The 20129-nt window shown below is 40.8% G+C and overlaps 1 protein-coding gene across 1 annotated transcript; it reads left to right on the forward strand.

The window, feature by feature from the left end:
* Nucleotides 1-1877: 1877 nt before the first annotated feature.
* Nucleotides 1878-18964, forward strand: LOC111583094 (E3 ubiquitin-protein ligase pellino homolog 2). The gene is made up of 7 exons (XM_023292026.3): nt 1878-2309; nt 10185-10314; nt 10999-11100; nt 11578-11775; nt 13317-13502; nt 13595-13800; nt 14729-18964. The coding sequence occupies exons 1-7, from the start codon at nt 2230-2232 to the stop codon at nt 15111-15113; spliced, it is 1287 nt and encodes a 428-aa protein (XP_023147794.1). The 5' UTR covers nt 1878-2229; the 3' UTR covers nt 15114-18964.
* The last annotated feature ends 1165 nt before the right edge of the window (nt 18965-20129 follow it).

Genomic DNA, 20129 nt, shown 5'->3' on the forward strand with positions numbered 1-20129 from the left:
AACGGAAGACAAGCACGATATAAGTTGAGGTGAAAAGTAGATAAGACCAGAAAGAAAAGTACAAAAACATTTTTCTGATTATATTTGCTCTGTTTATTATTTATTTGGAATGCTGTGTAACTGGACTTTTTCCTTTCCTCAGCTGCTACATCTCCTCTCCTGGAGTATTAAAAGGGTCAGTCACCTAAATTGCAATTATTAAAGATTAAAATGAAATACAACAATCGCAGTCTAGCTGGTGGATAAAAGTTGACAACTCTTGTTTAGCTCAGTGGTTCTCAAATGTTCAGACACATTTACATATGATTATATCTGTGTAAATCATCAAAGATTTGGTTAATACCAATACACGAACCTGCCTTTACTCTCTATGATTAATTAATAGCTAATGGGTTAATGTGACTCATAGGCTGATCAGAAATAAAACGTGGAATGACCTTAGTTTGCCTAAAGCTCAGTGTCTCATTTTATAGTCATTTTTTCCTGCAATAACTTAAAAATGGTGCAATTATCAGTTTAAAATGTGTACATTTCTAGACTGAGCCAATGATGTTTCAACATCCCAACAACATCTCTGCAGACGGAGGATTTCTCAGTGATTGTGTTTTTGTCCCTTTTGTTTTGATGCTTCTGAAGAGGTGAAGCAATCTTTTGTTAATGTTTGGATTTGTGTTTGGAGTTTGAGTAACCAAGACTTGAATTCACACACTGTCTCATGGGATTAATATTTGCACAGATTTTAGAGAAAGAGACGTGCATTAAAGAACAAGATGGTTTTACTTCATTTTAATGCAACACAGAAGCTGCGTTGCATGTTTTACGAAGAGGTCTGGATCTAAATGATGCTTTTGTTAGTTTGGTTTAGATAGTTTGGAGGAAGATAATGTGACACAGTTGATCCTGGTCGAATTAAAAAGAAATTACTGTTAAATCAAATTAGGAAACAACCATTTTCATCTCACTGTGGAAGATCGCCTGAGCAAAGAGCACATTGTTTTACATTTTATATCCATTTTGCTGGAGAATAACTCAAAAATGGTGCAAATATGAGGTTAGAATCTAAAGGTTTGTGGGCTGAGCTTCAGTGTTTCCAGATCCTAATAGCAAATCTGTATTTAGACAGAGATTAGTGCAAAAAAAAACTTCATATACTGGAAAGTTTGCAAATGCACTGCCCTCATGTGGCCACAACATGACGCGTTACTACACTTTGCGTGCGTGTAGTAGTGTGTGTGTGTGTGTGTGTGTGTGTGTGTGTGTGTGTGTGTGTGTGTGTGTGTGTGTGTGTGTGTGTGTGTGTGAGGGAGACGCATGCATCCTCTCCAGCCGGCCTATATCTGTCTCCCAGCTCCCACATGAGACGCAGAGGAAGAGGAGGATGAGGAGGAAGGTGTCGTCTGGTCTGGGGCGCAATGGTGACCCACATCCCAGCAGCTCCACCACTACCACCACCACCTCCTCCACCACACCCCCCGAAGCTCCTCATTACGTCAGACTCCATAATGACCCATAAATATCATCGATATATGTTTTACATATTTAAAGAAAAATCAAGTATTGTATCGTATGACTTTAAATATAGCAGTACGCCTCTGCATGTCTGGGGATGCGGGTATTTCCAAACGCCTCGTTTTATTCTACCAGCCAGCTTCTCATCAAAGACGCCACCATTGGTTGTTCAGTGGGGGGGTTCTCCTTTAAAGCGCATTTGCATTTTCACTTATGGCTATATTCAATTGCTCTAATCGCAAGTAGACTATTTTTTATATGTTTTTTTAACTAAACAGACATCATTTTTTTTCTGAAATAGGTGGCTTATAAACTTTTTTTGATGTGTGCCTCAGAATGATCCTCCCCTACAGAGAGTGGTACGCGCCACTCCCTGCCGTTAGCCGTTGTTGTACCCGATGCTACAGAACAGATTTGTCGCGATACAAACTAGCTCCACACGGGCATTAAAGCCGCGAAAAGATGCTCCTCCACGGGATTAAAACACCGAAACACACGGCAAGAAGTCTGGAGAAACTTTACACGACTGTGGCCAAACTTTGATAGACTACAAACCTCCGCACCACTTCCCTTTACAGTTCCGAGCGTGTTAGCATTGTTTTATCTCACCACTGTTGGCATTGGACGCGTCTCTCTCTCTGTCTCTCTCTTCTCTATCTTTTTTTTTTTTTTTTTTTAATTTTTAATTTTTTTCCTCTTCTTCTGGAGCAGTCCAGTCTGATGAATTCACCGAAAAAAGACGGAGATGATGATGTGCCCGTTAAAGACCCGGTAAAATACGGCGAATTGGTCATTTTGGGGTAAGTCTCTTTTAAAAAAAAAAGAGCTTCGGCAAATTAAATATGTAGCAGCTCCATCAGCACAATAAGCCAACAAAAGATGTGAGTTGAGCTTTAATCTTATGCTACTGCACAAAAATCGCCCCTTTTCACGTATTAAAGTCGTCATGGTTCCACATTTTGAGCTTCTTTCTCATTTATTCCACATTGCAGGCTTTTCTACCCCCAGAATTGCTGTGTAATGTTGTAAAGTAAGTTTACACTCCAGATGAAGGCATATTTTTTGTTTTTTTTCGTCATTTTTGAGTGCAAAATATGCTGTAGTCACAGTACATATGGCTACTACGGATGTAGCTTTTCATCAATGGTTGTAGTGGGGGGTAAAGCAGCGCTGGATGGCTCAGCCTGCAAATCCCAATGATGTCATACTGTGCAGGATTGCTAAAAGTAGGACTGAGGAGGATATCATTGTCTGAAAAATGCATGCATGCTCGCTCACCGCTTCTCTCATGCTGTTATTACTAATTAATAAAGCCAGATGACCATCCATGCCAGGCAGCAGTGAGGAAGAGGAGGTGGAGGATGATGAGGACGAGGAGGCGGAGGAGGAGGAAAAGCCCCTCTACATCACCACAGTAGGCAGGATGTGCTGATGACAGCCACCAGCTTCCACAGCATTTCCATCCCCTACAGCCTCCACACTGTGCAGGGTCTGCAGGGACCAGAAATGCCACAATGCACACGTATACAGAGTCACATCCAGGCTCCCCCAGGCCTCCCTCCTGCCCGCAGAGCTTCCTGTGTAAGCCAAAGATAACTGACCTAATGGCCTATCTCTTTCCCTCCGGCTGAACATGGAGCTGGGAAGGCTGGAGCCCGCCCGCATCAGAATACTGATTAGCCGTCCTCCTCCTCGTCATCTGACTGTTTGAACACAGCGGTCCCTTTTACATGCACAGATCAGAATGAGGAAGCGAGAAGAAGTGATAGTGGAGGCCTGTTTTTGAGGTTTTCTTGGCAAGTGAGACACAAGCTGCGGTGTGCGCCATAACGTGGCTCATTTAGGGCTGGAAATGCATTTGTGTTAGCTCACTTTAAAACTGCAGTGATTGAGGTTTGGTGGTTTACTTTGCTAGAGTGATGGGCTCAAGGCTGTTAAATGGCTTCTTTGTGGTTTTGAAGTGAAATTCTGTTGTGTAAAAATGATTTACAGTTGACGTTATTAGTAATTATCCGAGCAATGGCCAGCTTCTCCGTCCCCAAATGTACAGCAGGTAGCTGGTGTAAGTACAAGCTGTTCTTTCTGCTGCTTCCTGACTGACACCATACTTTCCAGGCCTGTTTTGTGCAACTGTGGCTTGACTCTGCATCTGTCAGCTTTGATGATCACATGCCCCGTGTGGTCGATGCCTGCTTCACTGCAGGCCATGTGATCTTTGCAGTGGCTGCCTGCCATCGCTCATAACCTTAGTTAGACCGGATACCGTGCACACCGCTGCCCCGTCCAGCAGCCCGGCCAAGCTCGACCCACTCATAACCGACTCATCACTATGCGAACGTGTCCTCCGCATGTAATTACGCCCCACACATGCATCTTTTTTTATTCCCACGGTCTCTGTCGCAGTCTCTCCCCCAGTCCCCTCCAGTGATTTGCTGAGTGCTGACTTTCAGGGAGGCTGGCCTCCATGGTGACTTGCCCTCAACGAAAATAAACCCCGTGTTGGGGGGCAGAAGGAGTGAATATTTCATATTGTGCTTTATGATGTGTGCACATGCGTGATGCAGGTCAGAGCTGCCCTTAGTCGTACCTTATGAAGCTGCTCCTCCACAGGCCTTTTCCCCTGGACCTTCTGCTTCCTCTCCATGCCCTTTGCCTTCCTCCATTCGTTTAGCTTTTCTGGCTCTCATCCTGAGGATAGCGTCTGATTGCATTTCTGTCTCTGTTTCGGTCAACCTTCTGCTTTTCGCTCTCTCTCTAAGCTGATTTTCTTCTCCTGTGCCTCCTTATCCTCTGCTCTGCTTCATATCTTCAGCTCTGTCCTCTTGTGTCTCCTCTCCCTGACCCAGTCTTTCTCTCATCAGTCACAGTTCAGATTTTAGTGACAAGCCGGGCCATGGAAGGCTCAGGTTAGCACTGAGTCATGTGTTTTTTACCGGACACCACCTTTACAAACAGAGAAGAAAAAATCACTGCCCTGCTCTGACCTCAGGAATATTTATTTTTGCACTGAAATTCTTGGAAGTACAGCTCATTAAAAATACATGATGTCAACAAACTTCCCTGTAGACACACTCAAAAATTAAACATCAAAACCAGTTTACTGTTTTTTTTTTTCAACAAGCTAAATGAAGTTCTGCTACAGAAAAAAGCATCAAGATAATATTAAAGAATAAAAGCATTTGCTGTCTATCACTTCGCCTTTTACAGAAATTGATAGAGCTAATCAATTTGGAGAAACTATCTGTATATTGCAATTTCATTTGCAGTGTACTTTCTTAACCCTTTGAAATCCCAGCAGTTTCTGGATATTTTTTTCCTCCTAACACATTTTCCTGACTGTATTCTCATTATCCACAGCAATATGAAGTCCTGCACCTCTATATAAACAGGTTGACCATGACTACAGGTAGTGGGGACTCAGAAATGTCTTCTGCGAAGTATGACACAAGAATAATGCCACAAAATCATTTTTAAAAAGTAGAATTTCTTTGATTATTTATTTTACAAGCATTTTTTCAAGTGCCCACACGTTACCGATACTGGGAAATATAGTGACTATATAGATATATTATTACTTACACTTACAATATGTTTCTGTATTTGTCTCCTCTCTCTTCTGTGCAAACACTGCCTGCAGTTAAGCTGAGTTGATCCTGAATTTCTGTCATGTGACTGTTGGTCACAGCTAAGTCATTAATAACATTTCAGGTGCACTGAGGAATGCTGGATTTGTATTTTATTAGATTTTTTTTTACAGAATCTGATCAGTGTGAAAGGTTTATTTTTGGCATTTTTTTCATGAGACATGAGGAATAAAGCTATTTTGATAAAATCAGATTTTATGTTTAGATTTGGTTAATTTTTCTGACAGAACTGCATTCCATATGATTCTATATGATAGATTAAGGTCTGTTGGAAAGTTATAAATCTGGCCCTGATAAATGGTGTCATTTTGACATTTTTAAAAAATAGAACATGCCAGCAGGTTAGGAGATTTCAAAGGGTAAAGGTCAAGCATCCATTCACTGTGTTATAGATTTACCAGTCGCTGGAGCATTATCACATGAGATACCATAAAAATAATAACTGATAAAAATCCACATTTTTCAGCTCAACTGTTTTCTTTCGTACAGTTCTTGAAAGGCAGCTTGACTGAAATATGTGTGGGAGGGGAGTTGTATATCTTATTCAGCATGAAGAGGAGTTTCTGAAACCAGCCTTGTCTTTAGCAGGGTAGTGCTTTACGGTGTTAATTACGATGCCTTCGTGAGCACTTTTCATTCTGAGTAACAGTCAGCATCACTGCTTTCGCTTGGCTTTTTGGCCACATGTTCGTCACATCGCTGCCTGTGGTGCTTTTCGAAGTGATGACAGTTTGTGGTGTTGCTTTGCGATGTGGTGAACGTTTCACAGCAGATGTTGCACAATACTTTCTGTTGTTTCGAACATGAAATACTCCTGTAACACCAAAGTGCTGCTTTTCTTTACACCCCATGCCGCTTCTGGCTCATTATTTTCCTTCGGCTTCTTAATTGGTATATATGCAGGTGTCTGATTGGACTGTAGGAGTTTCTACATCCACTGACTTGACAGTTTAACAGCTAGATCAGACGTGCTGCATAACATAACATATCCTAAATTGCAGTCTTTGTGATGTAGTAATTGGTTCTAATTGCAGTTTGAAATGCCAAATGATGATAACTGACTGGTTTCAATTCAGTGCTTGGCTTCAATCTGTACGTTAAGTTAGATATTGTTCCTAATTTTACTGATTGCATTTCATAACTAAAATATGAGAAGTGTATCATTGTGCTCCGTTTTGTATTTTGAGTAGATTCTAAATGCAGTTTGCCAAGTTGTGGTATAAGCGATAACCACATATTGTACTTCTACATTAATTGTTTGGGTGATGATGCATTTATACTTAGACTAAATAATATGGAAAAAAAAATCATATTGGGTTTATCTTAACAGATATTGTGATACGAGTTATGATTTTAGTGGGAATAGTAATTTTTCTATGTCTTTTTCACTTTATACAGTGGTGTGTACAAAACTTGTTCTCTTATTTGTTTAAATGATTCATGTATAATAGTACATTGTGATAAAGTTTAGCTCTATCCACACATTGCAGCTCCTGTGATTTTGATTTTATTGCAGATAATATTTCCATAAACGTTTCATTTATACTTGAAGTTACATTAGGGTAGAGCAAAGTCCCAAATATATAGAAGATATAGGCAAACAAATATGAGAAAATTGAAATAAAATTAGGAGTAAAAGTATCTCAAAGACAAATAAGTCAAAATTCTTTAAAAAACAAAACATTAAGAATAAACACTGCAGTTAAGATTCAAGACCTGGTGAATGAACTAAAAGAAGAGTAAGTAAAATAGGTTTATATTTACAACTTCAGTTGCCTTTAGGATAAAATAAGCACAGTGAGTAAAACTGGATTTCCCAAGTTCAGTAAAAACAGCTGCCTCTGCATTATAATCCAATCATAATCATTATTTGAACATGTTTGTTTGGGGCCCACGTTAAAGACAGCAGAAAAGTCACGTAAGGAGGTAAAAAAATAATTTAAAAAGCCCAATGTTGTTAATTTGTATTTGAAAACATCCAATCAGGTAGAATTTTGCATTTAAATTTGATGAGTTACTTCAGAATCTATCACAGCGTCAGTTGGCTGATTTTCTTTTTGGAAAGACTGGAGCTTTGATGAATCAATCCCAGTTTGAGAGCCTCGCTGTGGCGAAGCTGTCAGAGCAGACAGTGGATCCTTTGACCCTCAGTGTGAAGCAGGTCAGAACTGAGACTCACCAGATGCCCTCTGATCTGATCAGGTTTGAAGGCCAGTAAGGACAGTTATTGTCTAGATTGTTATGGTCTTCTTGCCTGCTGGGTTTCCTCTGAATGCTTTTAATAAGAACCATGTCCTGCTGATTAGTGAAAAGCCTAAAACCAGCATACTGCCCTCTGAGTGAACTCAAACTGTGGAACTGCTATTTGACAGTGGTGGAAATGAGTACATTTACTCAAATAATGTATTTAAGTACAATTTTAAAGTACTTTACATGAGTATTTTCGCGTTATGCTACTGTATACTTCCACTGCAATACATTTTAGAGGGAAATATTGAACTTTCTACTCCACTACATTTATCTGACAGCTTTTTTTAACGTGCAGATTTGACCAGCTTTTAAAGTACAGCACATTTTCAGCTTTTATTGCAGCTTCCAAAAAGCAGTTTTTCGTCTGACTCACGTCAGATGCTTCTGAGTTCCACCAAAAGAGATTTTTCTCTGTGAACTTCTTACATTTCAATAAATATTCCAATGATCCAATATATTAGTAAAAAATCAAAGATTAGTGAAAAAATGAAAGTAGGTTTGTGGATCAGAACTTAATTTTTTCTTCTTCCTCTCCCATTTTATCATGTTTGGAGCCCTCCGATTGTATATAAAGTAGTTCAAACCTGCAGCTGATGCACTGATGCTTGACTATTAATAATCTAATGGTGGCACATATAAAAATATATCACAAGGACCAAGTCAGGACTTTTAGCACATTTTCCTGCTATATACTTTTAGTTAAAATAGAGAATTCTCACATTGCTGTATTGGAACTTTCACTTAAGTAAAGATTCTTAAGATTTCTTCAATGTCTGTCATTCAACTCGGCTTCAAAATTTTTAAAAAAGGAGGAGGAACTCAGTATTTTCACCAGCACCAGAACTGAGTTAACATAATTAAAAGGATGATATTGAATTATAAAACATCGGCGTCTGGATTGGAATTTATTATTTACCACTCTCATGCGAAGAATCAGAATTTTCATTTCCGTTTCTATTAATAAACCTACCTTCAAAGTAGCATTCAAAGTCCTAACTGGAGCACATAATCAAAGCTTTAATGTAATTGTGCAGCAATGTCGTGGAGATAATTCTGTCCTGTGTAAATGCGTGACATGAGAAAGAGGTTAGGTGAAGCTCCGGTGAACGTGGGCCTTCAGTAGAGGCTGAGTGAGTCAGATCAAGTGCTGGTTGTCCTTTTCATTGAGGTTAAGCAGTTTAATGTGAACCACGAGCGGCTTGAACGTGCTGCTTTAATTCATTTCAGAGGTATATGCAGTGATATAGCCGTAAAGATGAATTTCAGTTAATTCAGCAGACATAGTGGCACCTCAGTGGCACTTGAAATGATGACATTTAAACACGATGAGTGTTTTTGCCTCCATTAGGGTTCTTGGTAAAGATGGAGCTAATGTGTGTGTACATTATGGTTCTGAGATGTCCAGAGTAGATACATAAAGCTGTGGTAGACACTACATTTCAATAATAATCTTTCAGCATCTTGTAATAAGTAGTCTGAGAGGAAATTAGACCTTTGCACCAACTATTGGCCTTATATTTTTTGGAGTATATGTCATATTGGCTGATTCAGTGCACAAAATCCTGCAGGATAAGTTGTTGTTCTAGCATTGGCAACGACTGCCTACACTGCAGAAACAAACCAAATACATCAGGTGGACAGTTTGATAGTGATTCTGGCAATCCATTGGCTAACCCTCTGAACATCAAAACCTGCTGACAGGTTCGAAAGGCATGTTTTAAAAAAAATCACAAAAACTACACCTTTTATTCGAGACAGAAACCATAAAGCAAGACGAATCTTGAGATCTTCAGCTTTTCAATGGTCCTTGAAGTAATCATGTGTCACAGTCAGCCCCATGATATCCTGATATTTAATCAAAATCACTTTATTCTGTATATCAAATCGAAATTTTTAAACCATTATCGCCAGATCCTGAAGAAAAAAAATCTAAAAATTCTGCTCCTTTTGGTGCAGCCGAGAAGTCATGACTGATTCAGCAGCAACTAACAGTCAGTTGAAAGAAATTTGGTGATAATTCGGGTGAACTACAGGCTGTGTTTTCAAGGAGCAGAAAGAAAGTGTCCACTGTATGTAGAGCCACCCTTTTTCCAGCATTGGTAACACTTGTTGACCCTTGAAAAAACAAATTGTCCATTTTTTTTTTTTCAATTGTTGTAAATAAATAATCAAAGAAATTCAACTTTAATTTTCTCTTTTTGTGTGTCATTTATGGCATCTTAACTGTGTCATACTGTGCAGAGGACATTTTAGTGTTCTCTCTCCTTCTAGCCATGGTTGTGCTGTTTCCATAGAGATGAAGGACTTTATATTGTGACAGGAGCAAAACAACATGGCTGGGGTTCAGAGGGTTAAAACTTGCATCAACATTGGTCACATGTACTCATTGCCCCAGGGTTATGTTGAGTACCAACTATAATCTGAGCTTGCTATTCTTCTCATAAACAAATAAGCCGCTAACTTCATTTAAATGTAATTGTTAAGCACATTCTAGTTGGTGAGGTCGTGTACATTGATGTATCTCCAAGCTAGTGGTGACTGGCTATGTTTAACATTACCTTTTTTGTTGGCTTCAGCTGTATCTTATTCAAATCCATGTTCATGTTTACATCAAGCCTGCGATGTATATGAAGCACATTTTTCACTTGTGCTCGTCTGGTGGGAGGAGCTGAGAACAGAAAGAGGCTTTTTGCCTTTTCCAGATTTCTGCCTACCCCAGCTTTAATGAGGACCTGTTTGTTTCATGTTTCCTTCCCGTGCTTGTTGTGCGTCTTTCTCCAGGTACAATGGCTCTCTTCCAAGCGGAGACCGTGGGCGCAGAAAGAGCCGCTTCGCTCTGTACCGAAGGGCCAAGGCTAACGGTGTCAAACCCAGCGCCGTGCACATCCTCAACACGCCACAGGACAGCAAGGTCCGCATTCGTGTTCTATCTGTGCGCAACATTAGTTTCCTTCCTGTGAGTCTTTCAGAAATGTGCCAGAGGAAGGATGACTAATCACGAAGATGGGCGTATGTGGTCTGTCCTTTTGTGTGCTGTGTCTTCCTGCATCAGAATGCATGATTGCTTGGCAACTGACACATGTTGTCATCTATAAAATGAAGGCAAATTAATGTTTTGCCACCATCAGATTATCGTCAGTGCTGCCACTTCCAACTTTAACTGGATATTGAGGAATTTTTGGTTCTGTCAAACATGTTTTAGCCAGCACCAAAGGAAAAGGAATAGTGCCAAAGTGATAAGAATTAAGTTACTTTTTCTTTAACCAGTTTTGTTATTTTGGGTTTTATTTACTGGGGAGTATTAGACGTCTTTGTTCATCAAACTGTCAGAAATAACAGGAAAAGGCATAGGTTTCTGTCAAATTCGGTTACGCAAACTTATCGACTTTACTGTATACACTGACTGTCACACATACTATTTTTTTACCCATTCTGAGGGAGTAAAAAGTCTGTTTAATGCATCATTTATGAATCTAGATATGTTATTATATTTTGAGTAGCAACATGGTTTATTCAGGCATTTGGGTTGTCTAGAAAGTGATAAAACTGCTTCAGAAAACGAGTGCTTGAACATATCTTGTCGCTGCTGTTGCAGGCGGTGCACAGCAGGGGGCAGCACAGTATCTCTTTCACACTGTCCCGTAACCAGACGGTGGTGGTGGAGTACTGCCATGACAACAACACGGACATGTTCCAGGTAACACACCAAGGAAATCAAGAAAACAAGGTCAACGTTTTCACAAATCCTCCTTCAAAGACGACAGCATTCACAGCAAAAAATAATCCTAGATTCGTGATCACGTGCGAGTTTCTCCAAAAATACACTGTTATGTAATGCCATCAAAGTAATTTCTACAGTGGGAAGATTATTTTGGTTCAGAACTGTGACCATTAACAATAAAAGCTTGTACATAATATCTGTAAGAAAGTCTATTTTTATCCACAAGGTTCTGCTCTTATTGTAGTGTCACAGATTTATTTTACATCCATTAAAACGAACTGTCTCTGCCAAATCATTTACGGTGTTAAAAGTATGAGCATCCAGAGAAAATATTTAAGTATGGAAATTTTCAGAAACCTGCTATACTTTAATTGTCATTTTAATAGGCATTTGTTTCAATTAATTGTCTGCAGAATTATGTGTGAGTTACAGTTGTGTTTTCGTCCCCTGCAGATTGGACGCTCCACAGAAAGTCCCATTGACTTCGTGGTGACTGACACCTCTGGAGGGGGAAAGGAAGCGGAGGACCCCTCCATCGCCCCCAGCACCATCTCCCGTTTCGCCTGCAGAGTGGTGTGTGAACGCAACCCTCCTTACACTGCTCGCATCTACGCCGCAGGCTTCGACTCCTCCAAAAATATCTTTCTAGGGGTGAGTGGACTGATAATCCATCACAAGACATTTCTAGTGAATGTGTATTTTTAGGTTTAGGTTAATCAGAGTACAGTTTCCCTTTTTACTGTAATGGTGATTTAAACCTTCCCTTCTGGCAGTGAGAGTAATTATACAAACCCTGCCGACTCGCGTTTATGACGTATGCCTCGCCATCTATCTCTTTCTTCATTAGACTTCCTCTGAAGTTTATTTTTTAGCTGTAACATCAGAAACTATTCTTGGATGCCTGTTAGGTTTTGCATCTACATCCTCCACCATACTCCTATTTGCTATTTTTTTCCGTGACTACTACTGACATAAAACATGTTGCTGCTGGTGTGCTAGCACAGGAACTGCCATCTGCAAACAGTCCGCATGTTGCCTGTTCAATGTAGACAAAATATCAGACAGTAAATGGCAAAATCCTGAGAAATTATGATGTACACATGATTATAAGGTAGTATTTTGGCACATTCAAGTTCCTTACTTTGTCTCAGAAGCTTGAAAAAGAAGATTTGGATTATTCATTCAGTATTTACTTTCACTTCATCAATGCTATTAGCAAATGTTTTCTTTTCAGTTATTTATTCATGCTGTTGTAGACAGTGATGGTCTGTGGATTTGTGAAAGATGCTTAAGGTGTGTTCTCTATTTTTTTGGCTTTTCCTCGTTGTGTATTTAGGTACACTGTAGTTTTGGCTTGTATGAATACATGGTGCAACAGTTAATGCATGACACAATAATAAACTAGAAAAGCACTCAGAGAGCACAGTACTCTGCCAAAGCCGTTCATTCCCCCATATAGCATTGTCAGAAATGCAGCATACTTTGTAGAAATGCAGCGTTTTTTTGTTAGTTATTGATGATCAGAAATCATGGCAACATAGAATATGGTCATTTAATATAGATGTACCCACAAACAAAATGACCTTGCGCTGAGCACAGGTGTGTGTTATGCATGTGTACGTTATGTACTGATACCAAATCACATGACCTAAATATGTAGCGGGCGGCGGGAATTGATGGGACTCGGAAACACTCCCACAATTTAATCAATTGTTCCTTGTATTATTTCTGATAAGTCAGCAGCAGTGGATTTGTAGTAGGATCCCAATCATGTGATCATCAGCAGGCAGCTGACGTAGCGTTCACTTGTTGTCATGGTTACAGTGACGCCGTGTCGCTATCTCACAATGATACAGAAATCTTTAACAAATCCGTGGATCCAGACTATAAGCTGCATCACTGCCAAAATGTAATCACTTGATCCTTGTGTCATTTCTGACCTTCCCTGAATATTTCATCCAAATCTGTTGGTCCATTTTTGAGCAATGTTCACGGACAGACAGACAGATTCACGTACGCCAATCATCACATAACTCGCCGTGTTCCCTGGTATAGGTATAAAACATTCATTCATCACTGCTTAGTAGTTCAAACGCCAAGTCAAGATGTGAAACATTATTTTTTATCTCTTGTAAATCTGCTCAGTCTGATGATGGATGGTTTGCATTTCTTCGCTGTCTTTACTGTTACAGGAGAAGGCAACCAAATGGAAAAATCCTGACGGGCACATGGATGGTTTGACCACCAATGGGGTTCTAGTGATGCACCCTGAGGGATTCCCAGAGGACCCTAAGCAGGGTCTGTGGAGAGAGATCTCTGTCTGTGGAGATGTTTATGCTCTGAGGGAAACCCGTTCTGGACCCAGCCGGGGCAAACTGGTGAGCCTCTGCAGACTCTGTTACTTTATGACTTTATACACTGACTGCATTTATTTTGATTGTAAGTGTGCATCTGTATATGTCCCCTTCAGGCGGAGGGAGAGAGCAGCGCACTACGAGACGGTTCTCTGGTTGATCTGTGTGGTGCCACCCTGTTGTGGCGAACAGGTGAGGGGCTCATGCGAGCTCCAACCCTGCGTCACCTGGAGGCTCTTCGTCAGGAGCTTAACGCGTCCCGGCCTCAGTGTCCTGTAGGCCTCAGCACACTGGCCTTCCCCAGCCTGCCACGGAGCCACAGGTAGGGGCCACAACCACAGCAAACTATAGGTAGCTTTACACTAAACGTGATCAGCTTTTTCAGGCTTTCTGTTTCCATTGTAGTGTAGGGTCCAACAGCTATATGAGCATGAGAGACATAGAGCACCAGAGGTCTGTTATGTTAGTCTATATGGTAAATTTTATATTGCTGATGGGGATGTTTCAGAGGAGAAGACTGCTACTCAATGAGGGAAAGAGGGCTGAGAAATGCCACTCAAACCCTGCCCACCTAAAAACAGCCCTAAAAGAGGTTCTAAAGTGGTGATTCTTGCTTTTGGAACATGCACAAAGGTTCTGGCCATCCTAAAACATCCTACAAGTTCCTGCCGTGGAGAACAGCTTTATGTCAATTAGTGTTTCAAATATACTAATTATTTTCCATCATGTCCTGGTTCAAAAAGGCCACAACAAAAGGGAAGACACACGAAGTGTGGATATTAAAGCTTGTTTTTATTAAATCAAACCAAATTAATGCCAAATTAACCAGAACAGTTTAGGTTTGTGAGAATCAGTGGGATCAGTGGTGTGAATGAGGTATTGTAAGGTGCAAACCAAATCCTGAAGGAAGCACTAAAATGGCCTAACGAGACCTGGGTGTGAGGTACCTGTGGAGTAAACCAGAGAGAGTGATTAGATTCAGCCAGCACTAAGTAACCTGGGATCCCGCTGGGTGCCACAGGTGCTGATTACATTAGGCAGCCACTTGCAGAACTAATAGAAACAAAAACTATTAGAGCTACTCTGAAGATGACCCCAGGGTCACATTTCTATTATGATGCTAATTTACTTCCATCTCTAGAAATCCCTGTCAGCAAATTTTTTTAGGTTTTTTGTTTGCATTTTGTTCCACACATCCACCCACAAAAATACTGTTGAAACTACTGACTGTATTGATGTTGTTAATTCAGCCTTGAAGAGCGTCAGCCCTGGGTCTACCTCGCCTGCGGCCACGTCCACGGACGCCACGACTGGGGCCAGAGATCAGAGGGAGAGGAGGATCCAGGAGAGGGCGAGAGCTCCACAGTCCGTCGTGAATGTCCCCTTTGCAGGAGCGTGGGCCCCTATGTGCCCCTGTGGCTGGGTTGTGAGCCTGCAGTGTACGTGGACGCCGGAGCTCCCACTCACGGTTTTGTGCCATGTGGCCACGTCTGCTCAGAGAGGACAGCCAGGTACTGGGCTGAGACTCCACTGCCCCACGGGACCCACGCCTTCAGACCCGTCTGCCCCTTCTGCTCCACTGCCCTCAGCTCCCCTGGCTGGACGAGGCTCATCTTCCAGGGTCCCATTGACTAGTCAGCACTTCTAGGCAACCACTATCACAATACCAAGAAGCTGCCTGAGCTTCATTCATGTTGCAAACGTTGGTCAGCGTGGAAAGGTAACAATGTGGAGTGCTTAGATTATGATTAGATTATGGTTGTTGCACTCTCATGGTCTGAGTGTATAACAACCCTCTGCAACGTTGTGTTACTGAATGTAGCTCAGATGAAGAATCCTTGCCCTTGTTTATCCTTCAGAGCTTGTTAGTTGGTGTAAGATCAGGAGGATAGGTGACAAAAACATGGCAGAATAATCAGCGCTGTCACGTGGAGAGTATTTCCTCTAAATTCTAAGGGATGTCCAGTCCTCTGTCATGCAGGAGTTTCAAGTTTTTAATTCCAGCCACCACGATGCCAGCTGAAGACATAGTTCTCAGAAATATTTACCCAGGAGCCTAAACGATGCTGCTTAACCCTTTTCAGAACACATATTTTCAAATGACACATTCTCATAATAACTATCTACTCTATCAGGCTTAAACCTTTCTCTCAGTATTAGACATCTTGCACAGTATAAAATGGCAAGTAGCTTTTTGCACATATGAGGTGCGATCAAAGCGTTTAAAGTCTGTGCCAGAAAAAAAGATTCAAGAAATTAAAAACCATACCTGGTTTAAATTTGTCCAGCATTTCATTCACAGTAGACTTCTTGTGCAGCGATACACTGCTCCCAGTGTTCCTCCAACATTTGTGAAACTCCATTAAAGGCACATTCTGTAAGCAAGTCGAGCACTGCCTGTGTCTCAATGGAATCACAAAGTAGATCTGGTTAGGGAATGACTGTGTTGTTTTAAGTGTATAATTATCGCGTTGTGATGCAGTGCAGCTGAAATCATCTGCATGCCATCGCACCACCGCTTAGATCGTTTGACCCAAATATTTTCCCTCTGAACTTTACAGTACATCTCTGCCTTAACATCCTGACAAATTCATGATGCACAGTTCTGTGAATGCTTCCTCAAAGGGCATTGTAGGATGTAGTGGGATTCTCTCCATAGTATATCGTAATAAGGTGTTGACTAGAGATGTCCGATATTGGTTTTTTTGCTAGTAACCGATATGCAGATATTGTCCAACTCCCAATTTCCGATTCTGAAATCAACCGACACTGATATACGTGGGCTATTTAACTAATTCTGGGTAACATCACATATCTCCTGTTGTGGAATTAACACATCATGCCTAATTTTATTGTGATGCCCTGTTGGATGCATTCTCAAATGCAACAAGGCTTTCCAAATGTAAACATTGTCTGTGCAAAATAAGAAAACTACTTCAACGTAAGTTATGGAAAAAAAAATTGTTTTTTTTAATTGTCTGTAACAACAATTCACACTCTCCCTCTCTCCCTCCCTCTATGAGTCTATTTCAATGTGGCAACTATACTGTACAAATTTGGTAAATGCCGGCAAAATCCAGGCATTATTCTATCGGTTTTCATGATAGGCAAAAAAAACCTGACAACGATATTGACCAATATTACATTTTTATGCCAATATCGGGCCAAAAATATCGGTGGGCCGAGATTATCAGACGTTTCTAGTGTTGACCTTATTATGTGATGCGACCCTGAGATGACTAATGTTGTGAATTTGCAGACGTGCTATTGGTGCTCTTGACCTGATGTTCCTTCTCTGGTCTCGGAGACTGCAGCTCTTCTGCTGCTAAAACCACCATTTCTTCTCTTAGTGATAGCCACAGACCCACTTGTGGTCGTCACGATGATCCTCCACATGAAGGTTGGATCATCCGACTGCTGACTGACACAGAATGTGATGGTTGCACACTGCTCCTATTTGAGCTCCAGGGAGAAAATGTGCACCTTCACGTGATCACAAAAACACCCGTAACACTGGTTCTGATGTTAATAATACGGTTTCACTCTGCATCCTGACAGTTACAGCTCGCACGTGTTGCACACGTGACCATTACTCTCCATTCATGCTAAACCGGCAGAGTCTCAGGACGTTTTGATCGCACCTTGTAACAAAGGAATGGCCTTGTTTCTCAGTTAGCCTGCATTTCTTGCAGGTCTATGTGTTCTTCACTCGATGAAGAACCACTTGTTGCACTTCTTGGCCTGAAATCTCACCACATCTTAGGTTCTAAAACATGTCGACATGAAATGCTGCCGCTGAATGTCTTTTGTTCTTAATTGGTTGCAGCAAACTAATCCATTTGGCCTCAACTTCTGCAAAAACCACCTTCATCTGTATTTCACATCAAATCCACTTATAGATTTGTATATTTTCCTTCCTGAAATACAAGCTGATTTAGCTTTATTCTCCGTAGGAGGTCACAAGGTTGGGCCAGAGGCTTGTGTTCCCATTCAGCATTTTATATTTCATAGTGGCAATTATTAGCCATTTTTAAAATCAGGACATTTTTAGTATATGCAGTTTCCATCTTTTGTCTAGACATATCCTTTAAGTGTGAAATCTATGCACAAACACCCCCGTAAATGAGATAAATGAGATCCCTTGTGTAGTATTTGGTTGGAAAGAAAACCTGCCGACTCTTTGATTAGCTCTGAAGCACCAGAGGGAACACTGCATGCTGGAGATCTTATCCTAATTATAAAGCAGAATGAGGATAAACAAAGGCTGGGAATGAAACTGGGTAAACTCCACTTCACAACCCTCTCAAGCAATAATAGCACTCCCATAGATAAGCTAGATGTTGTGCTATGTTTAGCCAAGTGTTAGGTCCGCAGTCCCTTCAAGCATGGCTGAAATGGTTTCCAGGTTAAGGGCTCAACCAGAGGCGTGTTCAATCCCATCACTTCTTTTGTTTCCAAACAAGGTCTCAGACCAGTGATCCAAGTATGTGTAGTGTAACCAAATAGAACTTAAAGATGAGCAACCAAACCATTGAAATGCATTTTAATGCTCATGTCACATGTGTAATCAAGCCCAAAATGATTCACACATGCCAAATTTTGATTTAGAGTGAATTTTTGTTTGATGGATACATTTCGTCTGGCTGTTAATTATATGAATTGGTAACAGAGACAGATGTTGTGTTACAGATGTTAATAGTTAATTTTAGGTATGTAATTTTGTACATTTTTACATAAAATACCATGTCCAAATTCATTCATACTCATTGAAATTGCTGCTAATCTTTGATAAAGTGTTGATTTCTATCGCATTCCAAATGGTCACAGTGATTTCTGCTAGTTCCAGAGCGTTTTCATGCACTGTAGACAAAGAACAGCAGATGCAGTAGTTCTCTAGTCAGCTACTAGTCGATTGCAAGTTGTGGCTAAAACCAAAGAGCTTAGTGAGGACCTCCATTTCCTCACAAGACGTGGAAAGGCTATAAAACCATATCCAAGTGCTAGTGACCACAGTGCAAACCATCATCCAAAATTACAAGGAGTTCCACACTGTGGGAAAACCTCAAAGGGCTGGTAGGAAGCCACAAGTGACCCCTGTGCTCGCAAGAATGGTAGAGTCCAAGAAGAATCCAAAGATCAGCACCAAAAGCGTCCTGCTGAATGTGAGCAGTTCTGGTAGCAACATCTCAGACAGCGAGTCAGGAGACTTTAATTCTTCAAGGCTATTCTTCAAAACAGACATACAAAAAGTCACCTGGACAAAGAAGCAAGCTTTTGGTTGTCAAATGAGATATAAATGGAGTTGTTTGGAAAGAAAGAAGAGGCATTGAACTCCCAAGAACACCGTCCTCTCAGTCAAACATGATGGGAACATAATGCATTAACAGCATCAAGAGAAGAGAGGAGGAAAACATCAGTTAGTCTGCATCTCTAACACGATGCGTTACCGTATTTTGTCTCTCGTTTTGCATTTCCAGCCAGAAGAAACCCATCCATCCATCCATTATCTATACACCGCTTAATCCTCATTAGGGTCGCGGGGGGGCTGGAGCCTATCCCAGGTGACTCGGGTGAAGGCAGGGGACACCCTGGACAGGTCACCAGTCTGTCGCAGGGCCACATACAAAGACAAACAAGCACTCACACATTCACACCTACGGGCAATTTAGAATGATCAATTAACCTCAGCATATTTTTGGACTGTGGGAGGAAGCCGGAGTACCCGGAGAAAACCCACGCATGCACAGGGAGAACATGCAAACTCCATGCAGAAGGATCCCGGGAAAGCCGGGACGCGAACCAGGGATCTTCTCGCTGCAAGGCGAAAGTGCTAACCACTACGCCACTGTGCAGCCCCCAGAAGAAACCTATTGGCTAAATAAAAATTCACTCTAAATCAAAATTTGGCATGATTATGAATAATTTGGAATTTAACTGTATCATTATCCTCATTATGCTGACAGAAATCAGCATGTTTAGGCTGCAGAGCATTACCCCAGTTGGAATTGTCATAAAAAAAAAAAAAAAAACCCTACCTGTTCTGATGCTTCTGTTGTTAATTTGAACACACTTCTGGTTACTGAATTATGCTAAACAGGGTCTATGTTCGTATGATGGAGTGTCAATAGGTTTGAACTTATATAACCTCAAAAAGAAAATCTTTTTTTTTTTCGTTTCAAAGATAAACTATTTTGTTAGGAAATGGGAAGGGCTGGGTTTATTTGGGGGAAGCGGGGGGAATTCTTTTAGATGTTCAGTGTTAACAAAAAAACCTGACTATTTTTCTATCTGACAATTGGTTTTTGTTGTTACTCAGTGTAAGCAAGTTCTGTATGTTTCCAAATATAATCGTGTGGTAGATGTAGGAGAGCTTGTGAGTGAGAAAACATTGCCAACACTGTGTCCAACAAACACAACTTACACACAATGCTACCAGAAAACATTGCCCAGACAATGAATGTAGCCAAATACTCGGGCTATATTTATTTAGCCTTCCCTGGTGCTCATATTGAATGGTCTATATTGTGATACTATTTTTGTAACTGAATATTATGGTGTAGCTTGGTGAACTAGCTGGAAAAAAAAAAGTCTGGTAATTTTCAATAATAGCCTCAAGTATGGAAGACGTAATTGATAATACTCACACGGAAA

This window comes from Amphiprion ocellaris, chromosome 12, assembly GCF_022539595.1.
Source record: "Amphiprion ocellaris isolate individual 3 ecotype Okinawa chromosome 12, ASM2253959v1, whole genome shotgun sequence".
NCBI classification, from domain to species: Eukaryota; Metazoa; Chordata; class Actinopteri; family Pomacentridae; genus Amphiprion; species Amphiprion ocellaris.

Excerpts from the sequence above, each read along its gene's own strand:
- LOC111583094 (XM_023292026.3), top strand. The coding sequence starts at position 2,230 with ATGAATTCACCGAAAAAAGACGGAGATGATGATGTGCCCGTTAAAGAC. Across the intron at positions 2,310-10,184 it reads GGCGAATTGGTCATTTTGGG|GTACAATGGCTCTCTTCCAA; the intron begins GTAAGTCTCTTT and ends GTCTTTCTCCAG. Across the intron at positions 13,801-14,728 it reads AGCCTGCCACGGAGCCACAG|CCTTGAAGAGCGTCAGCCCT; the intron begins GTAGGGGCCACA and ends TTGTTAATTCAG.